Here is a 19,589-nt window from a genome sequence, read left to right on the forward strand (position 1 = left end):
TCGGCGCTCTCGCCCCCCCCCCCCCCCCTCCCGCCCTGTCGGTGCTCTCGCCCGCCGGGCACAAGTCTATCAGAGTTGGGTTGCCTGAAAACCCGGGTTGTAAAGTTACATTGTGATGGTAGAGTTGAGCATTAAGTTCAGGTCATGTGTCCAGGTGTGTTTCTGGATAGTGAAGGAAAAACCTTTGAAATTATTCATGAAATCTGAATCTGAAATAATAAGGACCTCTATCCCATTACTCCAGAGTATTGTCTTCTCAAATTGATGTATTCTCTTACTGGAGCCGTTTACTTCTCTTTTCTAGCCAAGTTAGGATATTACAGATGGGTCCAATCCTGTCCTGCAACTCCCATATCAGGCAGTATGTAGGTCCAGTGTTCTGCAGGATGAAATATTTTTGATTAATAACCATTAGATATTTTCACTTTTCCTGCACACCCTCGGTGGCCTTAGGTGATTTCAGTGGGAAATCCCACTGACAAATGCGCGTGGGGGACCGGAGAATCCTGCCCATTATAATGAATTTTATTTTACAGAGTCTGAGAATGAACCATATTTCAGCGGAACAGAAGAGGCGATTCAACATCAGAGTGGGTTTTGACACCCTTCACAATCTAGTGACCACTTTAAAATCCCAGTCTAATGTAAAACCGGTAGGTTGGCTGTTTGGTTTCATATGATTGTGGATAAAGCATGATGGTTTGAAAGTCAGTTAATGTTTTGTTTGGTATATTTTTGAGAAACTTGTAAGTAGAATCTGAATTGTAACTATATGAGCGCACAGAATCTGCAAGTATTTTTGGAGTTTTGGGTTATGAGCGATGGTTATGCATTATGGCGGAGGTGTCTAGCCTTCTTTGGGCTGAAAGTTGGATCTAAATTAGAATTGCCACGAGGAATTCCGAACAATGAACCACCCCCACCCCTCTTTTTCCTTTCTTTCAAACAAGGAATTCCAGTTCCTTCCCTCTTGTTTCTAGGAGTCTAACTGTGGCATGAAAGAATAAAGTCCAAGCCCGGCTGGGGCAGTTTGGATGTGTTTCACCCAATTAGTGCACATAAATCCTTGAAACTGCTCATGGTAAAGGGGGTACCATTGTCAATAATAAGTACTTCTGGAATCCTGAGGGTGCTGTGTTCCACTTACTGCTTTGCCCTTCCTGATCTGTTCTGGTCAGGTAAATAAGTATCTACTGAATAAAAACAGAAAATGCTGGAAATACTCAGCAAGTCTGCCAGCACCTGTGGAGAGAGAAAGAGTTAATTTTTGCAGGTCGTGACTACAAAAGCTCAGGAGGCCTGAGAAATCCAAAAGACATTAACTTCGACAACAGAAGTAAAGGCCGCAATGCTGGCCAGTCCCAATCTGGGTTGGCCTTTCTGAAACAATTTCTACGGGCCTCAGCTGATGGGCCTCCGCCATCAGCGGGGGAATTTATTTTCCATGAGTCTTTCGGGGAGATCTCCTGCGGCGTCCCCGTGGATCTCGTGACGGTTATTATATCCCCTCTCAGCAAAGTCCCCCGGTAGCCGGTTACAGAGGGGGTGTCTCCTTTGCCGTTTTGCCTGTGGTTGTGCTACTTGCAACTGTGAGGCTTGTTCTCGTGGGGTATGTATAGTATCGGGAATCATGCGGGGGGGGGGTTGTCAGATGTCTACATCCAACCATAATGCCCTCCCAAAATACTGTGAATTCCGTGTCATATTAGAAACTGAGCCGTTCGCATCCTACTGACCTGGGAACAGGTCTCTGGTGGGGAATGCACCTTGGTTCAAGAATGGCAGACAGAGCGGCGGGCAAGTACTGATTAACCCGGCATGGTTCACTGAGGCAGGCTTCCCTGCCTTCGAGGTGGTACGCGTGCTTTCACTCGGTCCGATCTCCAGTCTTGACCATGTAAGAGATTGACCCTGTTCTCTTCAGTATGGGCCCTGAGAACCGCAGGGCGCCATCCACAAAATTTCAAATGTGGACCGCGACCCCAGGTTGAAATCCTCTGTTGCACGTTCAGTGATCGTGGTACCTCTGCTGGAAGTCCTGCTTCTGTGCCATCTTCCCACCAAGGTTCGGGTATTGAAACTTCGGTGGATCTGGAGTTGTAGGCCCATCAGCAACTCTGCTGGTGCTACACCGATTGTACCATGTGTTATCCAGTAAGTTACCAGGAGCCATGCCAGCTTTGTAACAGCTGACCCTGCAGTGATTTTTCATGCCCTGTTTAAATGTCTGGACTGCCCGTTCTGCCAGACTGTTGGAAGATATGGGGCAGTTCGGATGTGTTTCACCTCATTAGCAAAACTGGCGCAACTTCTCTGCAGTGGGACACAAGGTTGTGGGAGACATCCAGTGCATGTCCATCCACTTTGAGCGGGTGTCGACCCCAAGAAGAGCCTGGCGAAGTTGGAATGCAAATACACCCGGGATCGTCCCAGCCACTCTCACTCTCAATCTGGAGCAGATTGATGGAGGGAGCTTCTAGTGCTCCTGGCAAGCTACACATTGCTGCACCAGTCGCTCGATGTCACTGTCGGGCCCTGACCACCACATGCAACTCCTGGTGAGATTCTTCATTTTATAAACCCCCAGGTGTCTGCAATGCAAGTCCTTCAAGGTGGTTCACTGACCTGGCCACAAGACAACCACGCAAACACACCAAAGGATGAAGCCTTTTAGTTCCTGCTGTTTTGTCATACAGGCCCGCAGTTCCTATGGTGGCTTTCCGTGCAATCCGCCATGTAGGACGATGTGGTGCAGTTTTGCTAATGTTAGGCTCTTTTGGTTCCATGCGCAGATTGTGCAGCCCTGACTGCTAATGTGTCCATAAAGTTTAATGCCAAAATGACTTTGTCCGCTGCTCCACACAGACAGTGACCCAAGCCGGGCTGGTGGGGACGGGCGTTTATAGGCACTGGGAGTCAGCTAAGGGCTTCTGCTTGCACAATCTGATGATATTCGAACATGTATTCATGCGCTGCCAACAGCAAAGCCCACCATTGGATCCTGGCCTAAGTTATCGGCTGTCTCAGTTTATCCTCCTTGAATAAGCTGAGTAAAGGTTTATAAGGGCAGCATGGTAGCACAGTGGTTAGCACTGTTGCTTCACAACTCCAGGGTCCCAGGTTCGATTACCGGCTTGGGTCACTGTGTGGAGTCTGCACGTTCTCCCTGTGTCTGCATGGGTTTCCTCCGGGTTCTCCGGTTTCCTCCCACAAGTCATGAAAGATGTGCAGGTTAGGTGGATTGGCTATGCTAAATAGCCGTTAGGTTATGTGAGGTTGCTGGGTTGCGGGGATAGGATGGAGGTATGGGCATAAGTAGGGTGCTCTTTCCAAGAGCCGGTGCAGACGCAATGGGCCAAATGGCCTCATTCTGCACTGTAAATTCTATGATCTAAGACCATAAGTCATCGGAGCAGAATTAGGCCACTCGTACCATCGAGTCTGCTCCGCCATTCAATCATGGCTGATATCTTTCCAAACCCACCCCCCCAATTCCCCCCTCATATTCAATGCCGTCCAATCCCCGAACATTACCGTGAATGACACCCATGAATTGTAAACACCCCCTCATCCCTCCTCCCACACTCCTCCCCTCCACTTCTTCTTGTAAATTCCTCCTCCTCCCCCCCCCTCTCCCCCAAACCTCGGTTCTTTCCCCCAACTTTTCACCCTGGCTAGACTCACCGAAACTTGTTCTACCAGGCTCAGATGGCTGTAGCCCCTCCCCCCACCTCACTCCCGTTCACTGGCTGGCTTAAACCGGCCAGCGTGGAGGCCCCCGCCCCGGTCCCAGGAAAACCAAGAAATCCCATTTAGCACCCAATCCCCGCATACACACTCGTGCCCCAAAGAACCATCATTGCAAATGAAAGTTCCATCTCTTCCCTTGTCCAAATATATACAACATTGACTCATTTAGTACATACACCAACACGCAGTGAAAAAATAAAGTTACATGAGGCTAAATCGGTTCACAACCATTTCTCAATTCTTCCACAGTCCTTCTGCCTTCGCAAACTCCTCCGCTGCTTCCACCGTCCCAAAATAAAAGTCCTTGGGTTTGTAGGTCACCTTCAACTTAGCTGGATATACTATGCCGCACTGCACCTTTCTGATATGTACAGCACCTTCTTCACCCAGCTGAAGGCAGCCCCCCTCCTCGCCAACTCCACGGTAAAGACCTGGTTTATGTGTATGCCAGCTTCAGCCCACTGCACCACCAGCTTCTGCTATGCCCAGCACAGGACTTGCTCCTTCACACTATACCTACGGAAACATAGAGTTACTACTCTTGGCGGCTCATTTGCCTTTGGTATAGGCCTCCACGACTGATGAGCCCGATCCAGTTTGTATCGGGAGGGATCGTCCCCCTACCCCAATAGCTTCGCCAACATCGTGACAAAATACTCCGTCGGCCTCAGGCCTTCCACCTCTTCGGGCAGACCAGATGAAAAATACCTTTGTTCACAGGTTTGGTATTAGTCTTGCTTAATTTTAACCAGGTACTTTTGTATCTTTTCTGCAGATGAGCCATGCAGCCACACTGCAGAAAACTGTGGAATACATAGCAAAACTACAGCAGGAGAGGACACAGATGCAAGATGAAGCAAAACGACTCAGGGAAGAAATTGAGGAGCTTAATGCATCAATCAAGTGGGTAAACAGTTTTGCTGCATTTATTAAAAAAAAGAATTGTGTCATTGTTCTTATTGTCATAAAATACGGTATATATATTTTTTCAATTATGCATTCTAAAAATAGCTATGATGGACCCCTTTTCCAACTGCTTTATTTCAAATGTTGAGTTAAAATGTAATTTAAATGATGGATTACAGGAATGCTCTAATTGCAATTACTTGTCAGAATATGTTTACAGTACTTGTTAACCTATGTTTGTATGTTTAGTAATGGTTATTAATCTATTGTTGTATTTTATATGGTTAGCTATTGGCATTTGTAGTAGAAAAGAGTTTGCAGATTTTAATTTCTTTGTCTTCAATCCATCTTCACCTGCCCCTTCTCCCACATCACCCCTTCTCCCCCTCCTCCTTCCCCTCCTCCAGTTCCATCTCTTCCCTCCTTCACCCCTTGTCCCATCTCCCTGTTCCTTCCCTCTTCTGCCCCATCTCTCTTTCTTCTCCTCCCCACCCATCTCCTCCAGTCCCCTCTCCCTTTTTCTTCCCCCGCCCAGCTCGTTCCTCCTTCGCTCCCGCCCCAGCTCATCCCTCCTTCACCCCCACCCCATCTTTTCCCCATCGTCCTATCTCCACATGCCTTCACCTCTGCCCTCTCCCTCGCGGGGATGAATAATACCCACCTATTTACAAACTTTACAGCGGCAACCTGCCTCAGGACAGCCCATTTGGCCACACCCACCAACAAAAAACAAGAAAATTTAAAGGACCTCGCAGCTGTTAGCATTCAGTCTGAACTTCATGGCAACCATTGTACCTCGGAGCTCATGACCCTAAAATCTCATCTTATGACCCAGTTTGGGAAGCCCTACTTATAGTACTGCTGCACATGTATAGCACACTAGATTTGAGGATGCAGCAGTTCGAATAGTATACAGCTAACCTAACTTCACTTGTGCATGTCCTGTCAACAAGTTGTCCAATTTTTGTCCAGTGCTCTTCTGAATGCCTTGACTCCTCTGGCGCCGCATCCAAATGACTGTTGGCAGCAAAGTCCACTTCTTATCTGATTAATACAGATGCCACTTTTGAAAGGAGGCATGGTTAATAATTACGACGCAGAACACAGGCTAATTTTATTACTTCATTACCCATGGGTGAAGACCAAGCAGTTCACCTCTACCTTTGTCCTGACTGATATCATAACTCTGCATTGAGGAGATTGTGTCTGGTGCTTCTCCTGTGTTTGTATAGCTCCGCTAATATTGGGTAAACGTACTAAGTAATTGGGTAGTTAAATTGTATTGTACTTTGTTTTGTGATAGAAGTTAGTTATTTCATCAAATTACTGGGCCTAATAATTGGTATCAATTTGTAACTACACATTCCTAATTTCAGTACCTGCCATAAGCAGCTCCCTGCCACCGGTGTCCCAATGGCACAACGAAGATTTGATCATATGCAGGAAATGTTTGATGAATACGTCAAATCGAGAACACTTCAGAACTGGAAGTTCTGGATTGTATCCTTTTTAATACAACCAAGATGAAAAATGTTATTTTCTTTGGTTCGTCTCAGGTGTGGTGACCCTCAGGTTAAATCATCAGCAAGGGAGAGCAGCCTATGGTTCTTGGGGCTGTGGCAACTTTCATTTTCATTTTGATATTTTTATTGGGGTGTAATTTACTTGAAATTGGCCAAAACTGCCTGAAAGATCAAGGGGCGGAATTCTCCGCTCCCCACGTGGCGTGGGAGAATCGTGGGAGGGCCTCACGACATTTTTTACGCCCCCCTGGCGCCCCCAGCGATTCTCTCCCCCGCCCCCTGGCTCGGAAATATCGCCGCTAACGGCGATTCTCCGAGCCCGATGGGTCGAGCGGCCGGCCCTTCACGCCCGTTGCGCCACGGCAGCAACCACACCTGGTCGCTGCATTCGTGAAACGGGCGCCAGATGCCCGTTTGGGGCATCTAGGGACCCGATTTGGATTAGAGCACCGCGACTGTGCTCGGGAGGGGACAGGCCCGCGATCGGTGCCCAACGATCGTCGGGCCAGCGTCCAAAATGGATGCACTCTTTCCCCTCAGCCGCCCGGCAAGATCAAGCCGCCACGTCTTGCCGGGCGGAGGAGAAAGACGGCACCGCGCATGCGCGGGTTCGTGCCGTCTGTGCGCTGATGTTATCCGCGCATGCGCAGGTTGGAACCGGCAATCCGCGCATGCACGGATGACATCTGAAAAGCGCCGTTCCCGCGTCATTTCCGGCGCGACGAGATCGGGGCCGGGAACGACGGGGGCCCGCTCCTAGCCCCCCCGGGTGGGGGTGAATTAGGTGCGGGGAGCGGGCCCCGAGGCCGTCATGAAGCTCGGCCGATTTCACGACGGCCATCCCGATTTTTATCGGGAGCGGAGAATACTGCCCAAGGAATTCCAATTGTAGGTAATATCCAGTGCAAAACAAGTTTCTTCTTTTATTTTATAAAAGGTGGTTCAGTGAATAGACCCTTATTGCTGAAAGACTTTTACCAATTTCCCATGCCCCACAAAACTATCCATGCTTTTGGATCAAATTAAAAATGAGTATCTGACAATTGTGCCCATTTACAGCCCTTTGAGAAGGCTCTTCAAATTAAGTTGTTTATTTTAGGCGCGAGGGCACGAGCAGGCACCTTAAAGTTTTTAGATATTAAATAATTTACAAAAAAACTGTCTGCTGTACACTAGTGAAGTTAGTGAATGGTTCCGTAAAGGTTTTCAAGGTCAACTTCAGTTTTTAAAAAATCTAGTTGCTTGCAGGTCATGGTCTGGCCACGTGAGTAAAAAGAAATAGCGATAACCCAGTTCTGACAATATTAATAATATACCAGGGTACCACTCTTAAATACCTCAGCGAACATTTTTTAATTCAAGGGAAAATAATAAACAGTTACAATGCCCCAGCTCAATAAAAATAGTTTGATTGTGATTATGCAAGTGTGTTTACATGGAAGCTTAAACCATAACATGGTTTTGGTTAAGTGATGCAATTTGTGCTCAGATTGTGATTGTCTCCATAGCGAAAACTCAACTAACTATAAATAATGCATTTAGAATTTTATCTTCCTGATTTCTCAATTTTTCTCTCTTTCTCTTCTGAAGGTGGTAACAGTGAGGTATGGTTTCCCAGCCCACCCAAATGAGCATTCTTTATGTGAGCATAGATAGGAAACATTAATTGGGTAGTTGAATGTGAATAGGGATCAGGAATGGGAGCACTGACTTATCTAATGTAGTTAGTCATTGCGGAACTGATTTACAAAAAAACATCCAACAGTTAATTTAGGATTAATATTTACTTCAACGGAATTTAACCATTATGTTCAACTGCTGAGTACTTTCCTAACTATCAGGTATTGGTATTTATCATTCAACGTTACAGTTTTTATCTTCAATGAGCATTTACTGAATAGCTATATGAGTTTAAACAGAAAATAGGCAATTGTTCTTGATTATCGGAATCAGATTTTTGACCTTTAAGTCATGAAACAGGGAAAACCATTACTGTACATCATGCAAGAAATTCTACTTACTGAGGTGTTATTCTGAAGATGTTTATGGTAGATCACAAATGATAGCAAATTAGTAACATGCCACATTTAAACCCAACAATTGTTTATAATGCCATTGTTATACAATCGAAGAGGCCACAGCCCATATTTTTACTACAGTGATGCATGGGTGGGCTTGGATGAATACATTTGGCCTTTCCATGAGGGGGCAAGCAGGAAAGTGGAGTTAAAGCTGCAATCAGATCAGCCTTCTAAATTGTAATGGCGGAGCAGGCTTGATGGGCCGAATGACCACCGCCCCTATTTCTTATCATCTTATTACGACCCTGATATTATCAGTCTCAATGTTTGAACAAAAATGAAATGACACCAGGGCTATCGACGATCATAATCTGTTATAAACCTTGTGATTAAAGTTCCAAATAAAATATATTTTGTTGGTTTTAGATGTTACTAATTTGCTATCATTTATGACTGGCCATATACATTTTAATAACACTTCAGTAATTTGAACTTCTTGCATCATGTGCGGTAATGGTTTTCACTGTTTCATGACTAAGTATTGTAACGTGTTCCATGATTATGACATTTTATAAATTGTGATCCTTGACTCCCTGAAATCAGTTTAGCATAATTATAAAACCTTTGTTTGAATCTTTCAATGCCACGGTTGTGACCACAAGCCTAGATGATTTATGCAAGACAACGTTATCCTGGTTGGATCAACACTGTTCTCTACCAGTTCTTCGACCAAGTAAGTCAACTGTGCGATAAACAGGGTTGAAGCAAACCATCTCTTGCAGCTAATTTTAATGTTTCTTCATCAGACCACAAAAGCAGTAAACACTTGAGCCAAAAAGGTTACAGGAAGTGTAGTAGCTAGCACATTTTAAGGGACGTTTGCTGAAGGAGGGATCATGTGACCCATTAGTCCAATCAGAGACAGGATTTGGGATTCACTGGGATGTGATGGGACTTGGCCCAGTAGTTGGGCCCTATGGGAAGACCGTTTTAAAGCACCATGTAAATAGTTGTTTGTAGCTGGAAGAAATCATTGCTTCTTAAAAGTTAACTGGTGGAGCTAATCTTGAAGTTATTGTGCTAATTATATTGGTGGAGCAGACTCAATGGGCTGAATGACCCACTGTGCCTATTTCTTATCATATTATGGCCCTAATGTTTTCAGTCTCAATGTCTGCGCAAAAATGAAATAACCTTTTTAAGAAGAGCTATTATTCATAACCTGTTCTAAACTTCATGTGATTAACGTTCCAAATAAAATGTTGGCTTTAGATGTTACTAATTTGCTATCATTTATGACTGGCCATAAACATTTTAATAACACTTCTGTAAATTGAATTTCTTGCATCACGTGCCGTAATGGTTTCACTATTTCAGTACCAGAGATATAAAAGCCAACAACAAAAGTTTTTTTTTATGTGTATTGAGAACTGAAGGGTTGGTGAACGGGAATTTGAGCTCAATAAGGCCAGATGCAGACATAACTCTAATGGATAACAAAGAAATGGCAGACCCATTAATTGAATACTTTTATTTCCTTTTTTACAAAAGGAAAAGAGCATTGAGAAAATAATAGGATAAATAAAATATAGAGGTATCAAAAACCTGATGGTTTCCACCCTAAGGTATTAACAAAGAACAGATGGGAAATTGCAGGTGAATTCATCATAAGTTCTTTGGAATTGTGCCTTTTGAAGAACAGAATTGCAAATGCTGCTCTATTATTTAAGACGGGATTAAGGGAGAAATAAGGTAACTAGAGACACTTTAACATTGTTGTGGGTAAGTCACTGGAATCTAATCAGGTGAGCTGTTGAATAGGTAGAAGAGGATCAACCTGAATTTATGACTGGTATGTCTAATCTAGTTTAAATTTTTGAGGAGGTCACAAACATGGTGAACGTAGTTGTTGTCTGTGGATATCTAGAAGGCGTTTGATAAGATTTCACACTAGATAGCTTTGAATTTCCAACATATTTTAGAATAATCTTTCTTCGCGTCACGAGTAGCTTACATTAACACTGCAATGAAGTTACTGTGAAAATCCCCTAGCCGCCACACTACAGTGCCTATCCGGGTAGACTGAGGGGGAATTCAAAATATCCAATTCACCGAACAAGCACATCTTTCAGGACTTGTGGGAGGAAGCCAGAGCACCCGGAGGAAACCCACACAGACACGGGGAGAACTTACAGACTCTGCACAGTGACCCAAGCCGGGACGAACCGTGGTCCCAGGCATTCAAACAAGGGCCAAAATTAATTATGTCACCTAAATGTTTGAATTACGAGATTAAATACAATGCATCCAAATCTCTCCTCCCACGTTTTATGGCCATCGATCAATCCATCCATCTGAATGCATTTCTGCCCCACCCCCCATTAAACTAGCACCACCCCAATTTTTCTGGTGTTTTATTATAATGTTGAGTGTTTTTGTAGATCCCACGGCACAGTAACACCGTGGTTAGCACTGTTGTGTCACAGCGCCAGGGTCACAGGTTCGATTCCTGGCTTGGATCATTGTCTGCAGTTCTCCCTGTGTCTGCATGGGTTTCCTCTGGGTGCTCCGGGTTCCTCCCACAAGTCCGAAAGATGTGATGTTAGAAAAATTGGACATTCTGAATTCTCCCACTGTGTACCCGAGCAGGCGTCATAATGTGGCGACTAGGGACTTTTCACAGTAACTTCATTGCACTCTTAATGTAAGCCTACTTGTGACAATAATAAAGATTATGATTATAACTGGATTTTCTGTATTTTTGCTCCCTTCAACTTGTCCCTCTCTGCCTTCAACTCGTCCTTTCTCCGTTCAACCACCCTCGTCCTTCAAGCGAATGTCGGTCCCTTGGAAGATGAAACCGGAGAGTTAATAGTGGGGAACACAGAAATGGCAGAGATGCTAAATCACTATTTTGCTTCCGTTTTCACGGTGAAGGACACTAGTACCATCCGTTTAGGAACAGGCAATTCAGAGGTAATAGAAAGGGTGAAACTTGAAACAATCAGCATCAATAGGGAAACAATACGCAACAAACTATTGGAATTGAAGGCAGACAAGTCCCCAGGGCCTGTTAAAGGAATTGGCAACGGAGATAATGGATCCATTGTTTATAATGTTCCCAACTTTCCTGGACACGCCAAAGGATTAGTTATATGCTGATTCAAAAAGGGAGTGAGGCAGAAGTAGGAAATTACAGACAAGTTAGTTTAACATCTGTTGGGAACTTGTCAGAATCCATTATCAAGGAAGTAATATCAGCACATTTTAAAAGTCAAAATGCAATCCATCAGAGTCAACATGGTGTTATAAAGGGTAATGTTTGACTAATTTTCTAGAGTTCTTTGAAGGTGTAACAAGCCTAGTGGATAATGGAGATCCTGTAAATGTAGTATATCTGGACTTCAGGAAGGTGTTTGATAAGGTGGCGCACAAAGTTAATACACAAGGTTAGATCACACTAAGTTGGGGTAATTTAATAGGTTGGATGGAAGACTGGCTGACAGACAGGAGACAAGAGAGTCTGGATACATGGGTATTTTCCTGGATGGCAAGACGTAACTAGTGGGGTGTCAGAGGGTTTGGTCCTCGGGCTCCAACTGTTTACAATCTATATTAAATGACTTGGATACAGGGATAGAAGGTTGTATAGCCAATTTTTCAGATGACACTAAAATAGGTGGGACAGTAAGTTGCAATTAGGAAATGAAAAATGAGGAAATAAAAATAAAAGAAATAGGTGAGTGGGCCAAAATGTGGCAGATGAAGTTTAACGTGGATAAATGTGACGTCAGCCTTTTTGGGCAGAAAAATGGGACGGCAACTTATTATCTAAATGGGGAGAGACTTCATTGTGCTCCGGTGCAGAGGGACCTGGGTGTCCTCGTGCATGAGTTGCAGAAAACTAGCATGCAGGTACAGCAAGTAATAAAGAAAGCAAATGGAATGTTGACATTTGTAGCTAAAGGAATAGAGTTTAAAGGTAAGGAAGTGTTGTTGCAGCTGTGCAAGGCATTGGTGAGACCGCACCTGGAGTATTGTGCACAGTTTTGGTCCCCTTATTTGAGGAAAGATATAGTGGCATTGGAGGCAATTCAAAGGAGGTTCACTAGATTGATTCCAGAGATGAGGGGTTTGTCGCATGAAGAGCGATTAAACAGTTTAGGCCTATACTCTAGAATTTAGAAGAATTAGGGGAGATCAAATTGAGGTGATAAAAGGTATGGCTAAAGTAGAGGTGGAGCTGATGCTTCCTCTTGTCGGACATTCCAGAACGAGAGGTCATAGGATAAGAGGGAGCAAATTTAAAACGGAGTTGAGGAGAAACTACTACTTCCAAAGGGTTGTGAATCTGTGGAATTCATTACCCCAAATTATGGTGGTGCTGGGGCAGTGAGTAAATTTAAGGAGGAGTTAGATAGATTTTTAATTGATAATGTTTTGAAGGGTTATAGAGAGCGGGCAGGACGGTGCTGTTAAGCCAAGATTAGATCAGCTATGATCGAAGAGCGGAGCAAATTCGATGGGCCAAAAGGCCCAATTCTACTTCTATATCTTATGAACCTATGACCAGTATGGGAACATTGACACGCAAGGCACACAATCAGAAAATCCTAATGACAAATCTAGAAGTCCTATTTTGACAGGGGGATACACAGTTTACTATTGCAGTTTTAATTCACCGTGCTTTTCTGTTAAAACACCCTTTGGTGTTAGTATGAAAATGACTAATTGCTATCTGCTCCAGTAGGTTGTACACCTCCGGATTGCACGGCAATTAATCTAATGGGGAATTCTCAGGCTGCACAGGATATCTTAACAGGAAATCAATATTTTCATATCCAACTGAATGTTTGTTGTATGTTTGTTAAGTTAAAAACCTAATTTCTTTTTTTTTCTTTCAGTGGTACTGAACACACTTCGAAAACTTAGTACTACCACCTCCATTTTGTCTGATCCATCACTGATGCCTGAACAAGCAACTCAAGCTGTAAACAGAATCAATACCAGCAGTGGGGAGTCATAGCATCAACTTGCGTTGCTGTGACATTTCCTGTGAAATGTGAGAGTCTCATGGTTGAAGATAACCCTGCTGGTGGAAAAGCACAAGTGTGCTGCTTTTTTTCTCCCTCTTCCTTTCTGTGACTTTTGCACTTTAAACAAAATGGAAAGCTGTGATCTGGACAATTGGGTAACCTAAACCGAACTGCTGACACTTAAATGTTCATCCTACAATGAGCCTTCTGATTTTAAGGGTATACCCAATAATTAACACCAAACAGTTGCTTCCAAAATTAGGGAAATCTGTACCTGTGAATATCAATGGTTGCATCCCATACTTCTGGTGGGATGCGTTACAGCTCATTTTTGGCTCAAGTAATACTTGGTCTTTTTTTCCTGCTGTCAGAGGCAACATCAGTACAGTGCGCAACTTAACCCACACAGGGGAAGGACAAAGAGAGGATAGATGGTGCTATGGTTGTTGCTGATGAATGCATATTCCTTTTAGCATTATTCTTTGTAAAGATTGTTTAAGCATGAGCATTTATTATTCAGTTACGGTATTTTACTTGCTCCAAAATTTGACTGCATCCAAAGTTTGGTGTACAAATGTTTAGTCTATTTCGAGCCTGAAAGCTGCAATTCCTCTCTGTTGATTTCACCTTTTTTACTAAGTCTTTATAAGAACATATTCTTCAAAAGAAAAATCGGACAGTTTATCCACAAATAATTCAATATCCTTTTTCAGTGCATTACTCTGATCTAGAAGAAAGTTACGCTCAGGTACACATAAGCTACAAGTCCTATGAACAGCAATAAAACATTGTTGTTGGTGGCTTATGAAAGCCTCAGTTATACAGTCTGTATGTTTTGTAAATTACGATTAAAATCAAAGTGTAATGTATTTAATACAAGGCACTTCAAGGGAAATAAGTTTTAGATACTTGTGACAGTGTTTGTTTAATTTGTTTTGAACTTTAATGCCTCAATACTACACTTTTGATTTTTCCCCCAGTAAACTTTCTAAGGAAAGTAAGTATGTTAAGAACCAAAGAAAATACTTAACTGATGTAAAGGCAAGTGCTTTTGCCTTTAGCCTCTATTCTGTTTCACCAGTGAACAGGTATGAATAATATTAAACAGCTAATGTGTTACTTACTCTCTAAAAGGTGCTCATCTGTCTCAGATCAGTGCATGAATTTGCCTTCCTCGTGTTCATTGGAAGTAAAAAGCCAAGTCCGTTTATTAGATAATTTCAAATATTGCCTAAAGGAAAAAAATCTTCATTTTTGAAGAAAAATAAATTATGTTTTGTAATGATGTAGCAGAAACATTAATTGTGTTGTGGTTGTATTGGATTGGGCAATGGAAAGCAAAGTGATGGTCACATGTTCAAACTAGATTCTGTATGCAATTTTGTGCAAAATCTGATACTTGATTAATGTACATAATTGTTTTAGGGTTCTGGTCTTATCCACACATTTTTCTATTTAGAACCATGATGTATTAAAGCTTCATTTATATTTTATTAAATAAAATAGAAGCCAATTTTTACCTCTGATCTTTCATTTTAGTAACCATCTGATGAAGTCCACACAAATTCACAGTTGACAAGGCATATAGACATATAGATTTCATACTTTTAAACATTTCTCAGTGCACTCCTCATTGCTTGTTGGGTAGACTTGTTTGTTGCGGACCTCAGTCTATAGACTAGGAAGGTCTCCAGTGTTGCAGAGAGAGCTGACGTCAGCCAATATGTTTGGTACAGTGGGCTTTAGTGAATGTGGGCTAGAGACATGCACAGTGCTAACTGTGGAATATTTGAGTGTTGAGTGAGGATTGGGATCATGTTTGGTTCTGATATCACCACGGTGGTAGTACCAAGGTTCTAGGCTCATTCGTGAAGTATGGGTATTAAGGTGCCAAAGAGTTAGTAGCATCTGTGGATCTCTACCTAGTGCCTTTAGGGGAGGTGAACATATTAAATTTGGTCATGAAATGGGATGTAGTGAGAGCTCATGAATTGGGATTTTTTTAACTTCAAATGATGCAGCGTAGCAGACTATTTGGCTAATTTTGCCTGTACTGAGTACTGAAAGAACAATGCAATTGGACCCATTCCCCTGCACTTCTCCTTAGTCCTGCACAGTTTTTCCCCCTTCAAGTATTTGTTCCATTCCTATTTTAAAATTTCGATTAAATCTGCTTCCTGCATCCTTTCAGACAGTGCATCAGAGCTTGCTGAGTAAAAGATAATCTTCATGTTGCCACTGTTTTTTTTTGCCAATTACCTTAAATTTGTTTCATGGTTATCAACCCTTCTGGCACTGGATGTTTTCCTTATTTACTCTATCAAAATTCTTTATGGTTTTGAACATGATTGTGAAATTTCCCTTTAACCTGGTCTGTCCACCAATTGCTTGCATTTATAAAGCATTTTTAGTGTAGTAAAATGGCCCACAGCACTTACCAGGAGTATTACCAAACCAAATAGGCCACAGAGGAAAACAGATGTCTAAAGGGAGGACCGAGATGGCAAGATTTACAAGAGGAAATGCCAGAGTTTCAGGCTTGGGCTCCTGAAAGCCTGACTGCCAATTATGGAGCGATTAAAATAGGGGATTTGCAAGAAACCCCAAATTGGCAGAGCACAGCGAACAACCCCAATATCTCTAGCCTCTCCATGTAACCAAAGCTTTTCATCTCTAATATAATTCCAGTAGATTTTCTTAGCATAGTCTCTTAGACTTTAATGTCCTTCCCAATATTCGACACCCAGGATTGGATGTAATATCCTAGCTAAGCCCACATAGTATTTTGCTTTAGCATTTCAAAAACAAAATAATGTGGATATTGTAAGTATGGAATAAAAACAAATTGATGGAAATACTCAGCAGATCAGGCAATATCTGTGGAGAACAGAAAAGGTGTTGGGCGGGATTCTCCGGTTCCTCAGCTGCCGGTTTCTAAGCGGCGTACCGTTTGCTGGTGGTGAGATTCTCTCTTGCCGCCAATTGTCATTGGCATTTTCCATTGAAGCCACCCCGCTGACAGGGCTGCGCTGCCGGCATGAAAAGAGAATGCCAACGACCAGAGAATTCCAGCCTTAATGTCCCAGGTCAATGACTTTCCCCCAAATGTGGAAAAGATGAGAGATGTTGGAAGTTTTAAGCAAGTACTGAGACAGGTAAAGGGTGGAGGAGAAAAAAAGGGTATGGGCTGTGATGGAAGGAGGCAGGAGCGGTTAAATGGAAAAATAGTGGTGCACGGGAAAATGGAGATGGTAATGGGACATGTAGAGAAACAAAAGATGCATCCGGAGGATGTGCAAGTGGGTGTTGGCAGTGGAGGTGCTCTCTGGAAATCAAGGATGATGTCGGTGAGTCTTCGGATGACTGGGGAGCCCAATTCTGGAGCCACAGTTTCTTCTACGGGGGGAATGTTATTGTGCGGGGAAGTCGAATTCACAATCCCGGGGTTGGCTTCCCCCTCCCTCTGCCACTGCCTTTCTGCCTCGCTGTCAAGTTGCTGAGCTTGAAGTGGCTTACGCCTAGATGGACCAGGTGAAGCCATGCCGAGTGGTCTACAGTCTTCTCCCAGTCAGTGGTATTAATGCCTCCATGCTTTAGGGAAGCCTAACGCGTATCCTGATACCTTTTCCTTTGGCCGCTCTTAGAACATTGGCCAACAGAGAGCTGAGAAAAAAGAAACTGCCGAGGCGGTTTCCGGGTATTCAGACGTAATGGCTGTGGATGGCTCTGGAATATATGCAGCACTTCCCATATCCCGGCAGCTACCTGTCCAAGCGACTGCCATCAATGAGGAAGCCCAGCATCGAGTCAACTGCACCTGCACTGCAGCCTTCAAGCTTCTGGAACATGGCTTTGATAACAAGGATGGTAGAAATCAACATGGTTCCGGGTTTATACGGTTGCTTTGTTGGCCACCCCTCTGTGTTGAATGTCCATCAATACCAAGTTAAGTTCCTTGAGAGATTCCATCAGTGGTGCTTGCGTCAAATCCTGAGGATGAAATGGGAGGACCGCCAAACCTAGTGTCCCCCATGAAGCTGCATATATCAGCATCAAAGCCCTTCTGCCGAACTAACCCCAATGGCAGAAATATTACCAACAGCTGCTAAAGAAGGAGCAGAGATACTTTTTGAAAATAAATTTTAGAGTACCCAATGCTTTTTTTTTTCAATTAAGGGGCAAATTAGAATGGCCAATTAACTCACCAGGCACATCTTTGGGTTGTGGGCGGGGTGAATGCCCACACAGGCACGGGGCGAATGTGCAAAATCCACACAGTGACCTGGAGCCAGAATCAAAACCAGGTCCTCAGCGCAGTGAGGCAGCAGTGCGAACTACTGCGCTACCGTGCCTCCCTGAGGGCAGAGGTAATGATCTGAAATTGTTGAACTCAACATTTCCTTTTACCTTGCACTATCATCCCTATTGCCATTTAATCTCTCTTGCCTTCTACCTGATCACATACCTTCCCTTTCTTGCTTTTCTCCCTCTCCTCGCTTCTGTACTTTTTCCAGTTCTTAATTTAGTTTCTCTCTTTCTTTTTAGAATTAGAATCCCTACAGTGCAGTAGGAGGCCATTCAACCCATTGGGTCTGCACCGGCCCTTACTTAAGCCCACGCTTCCACCCTATCCCAGTAACCCCACCTAACCTTTTGGACACTACGGAGCAATTTAGCAAGGCCAATACACCTTGCACACCTTATGACTGTGGGAGGACCGTGTCCGCCCCCACAACCTAAAAATGTGCAGGTTAGGTGGATTGGCCACGCTAAATTGCCCCTTAATTGGAAAAAATGAATTGGGTACTCTAAATTTAAAAAAAAAAAGAAGAAAAAAAAAAATGACTGTGGGAGGAAACCTACGCAGACACAGGGAGAAAGTGCGAACTCCACACTGACAGTCACCCGAGGCTGAAATTGAACCTGGGTCCCTGGAGCTGTGAGACAGCAGTGCTAGCCACTGTGCAACCGTGCCACAGATGCTGCCTGACCACATCAATATTTTCAGCATTTTCTGTTTTTATTTTTTTTGTTTCTTTACTCTTGTTTATAAGGCCAAGGATCCTGTATTACCTTTCTAACTAATCGTAACTGGTACACGAGGTTTAGAAGGCGACAGGGCATATAACCTCATGGTCTTTTTGTCCCCACTTTAAAATTGTGCCGTTTAGTTCATAAATTGCCTTTCTACATTCCCCTACCACTACATACTTTGCTGCATTAAGTTTTATCTGCCATGTTGTGTCTGCCATTTTTCCAATTTGGCTATATCCTACTGAAATGCTATTTCAGCTGTTTCCAGCACTTCTGAGCTTCATGCCATCTGTAACTTTGGAATTTATGCCATGCATAACCAAGTGCAGGTCGCTAACATAGATCAGAAAGAGCAGTGGTCCCAACACCATTGCACACTTCCCTCTGGAAAAACAAGTACTTTCTGCCCGTTTCATAATTTTGTAATCGAGCATCTACAGCATGTAGAAAAACATTTAAAGCTTTCATCGTGGAAGTAGAGTACATGAGACAGCAGCATTTAGAAAATTCAGTACTCTCTAACATTCATCAAACAAGCTAGTAGCAAAGTACTGAATTTTAAACTCACCACTATTCTTAGAATTCCCCCTATACCAAAAAAAGGTTGATATTCTAAATGGTGAACAGGGATTCTCACTCCCTGACTCCGATGCAGGCTTCGGTGGGTGCTATTTAGGTCAAACTATGTTTTCAAGTTATCCCCCAGTATAACCCATACCTTCACCGAAGAATTTTACCTACTTACCCCTTAGTAGCATCGATGTTCTGGGTCCTGCGTTGTTAAGGAAGTAAAGTAGGCTAATAACCACTTTTTCAGGTTAAGTTAAGTTATTTTATTATTATATTTTTTCTTTTAAAAGCTGCAAACACTTTCTTTACAGAAAGGAAAAAAGATCTTGCTTCGGGATCCTTCCTGTTGTTTGAAGGGACCTTCAGGCCCTGGCCTTGACAATCGATCTTCTTAAAATCTGGTCTTCTTGAGTTGTATTCGCTGGTGAACTCCGTTGCTGTGTCCTATCCTTCCCATGCACCGAGCTGTGAGAGCTGGCTCTGCTGACTGTCCCCTTTCTTCAGGTTTATATTCTCTTTTGTAGCCATCTAAGATGGACACTGGGCTACAAAATGGAGAACTGCTAAGGCTGCAGGGAAAAACAGTCTTAGTGAGGACAAACAGCTTGCAGAAGACTGTTTTGCATTCTGCACGTACAGAAACCAGTTTCTGGCCAGGTGCAGAGTTTCAGCCAAAGGTGCAAATGGGAAACAGATCTGCATAGTAATGAGGTGATCCAGATCCAGACCCCGGATAATAGAAACATTTA

The 19,589-nt window shown here is 43.3% G+C and overlaps 1 protein-coding gene across 2 annotated transcripts in view; it reads left to right on the forward strand.

The window, feature by feature from the left end:
* The window catches only part of LOC119962015 (MLX interacting protein), a 160,690-nt gene extending 145,935 nt beyond the window's left edge, over positions 1–14,755 (forward strand). For both annotated transcript variants that reach the window (XM_038789767.1, XM_038789777.1), the window contains 5 exons: positions 537–653; positions 4,526–4,653; positions 6,033–6,156; positions 8,804–8,933; positions 13,105–14,755. In XM_038789767.1, the coding sequence (XP_038645695.1) occupies positions 537–653; positions 4,526–4,653; positions 6,033–6,156; positions 8,804–8,933; positions 13,105–13,226 (621 nt within the window). In that variant the 3' untranslated portion in view covers positions 13,227–14,755. The remainder of the gene's footprint in view (positions 1–536; positions 654–4,525; positions 4,654–6,032; positions 6,157–8,803; positions 8,934–13,104) is intronic.
* Positions 14,756–19,589: the final 4,834 nt, after the last annotated feature.

Source organism: Scyliorhinus canicula, chromosome 1 (assembly GCF_902713615.1).
Source record: "Scyliorhinus canicula chromosome 1, sScyCan1.1, whole genome shotgun sequence".
NCBI lineage: Eukaryota > Metazoa > Chordata > Chondrichthyes > Carcharhiniformes > Scyliorhinidae > Scyliorhinus > Scyliorhinus canicula.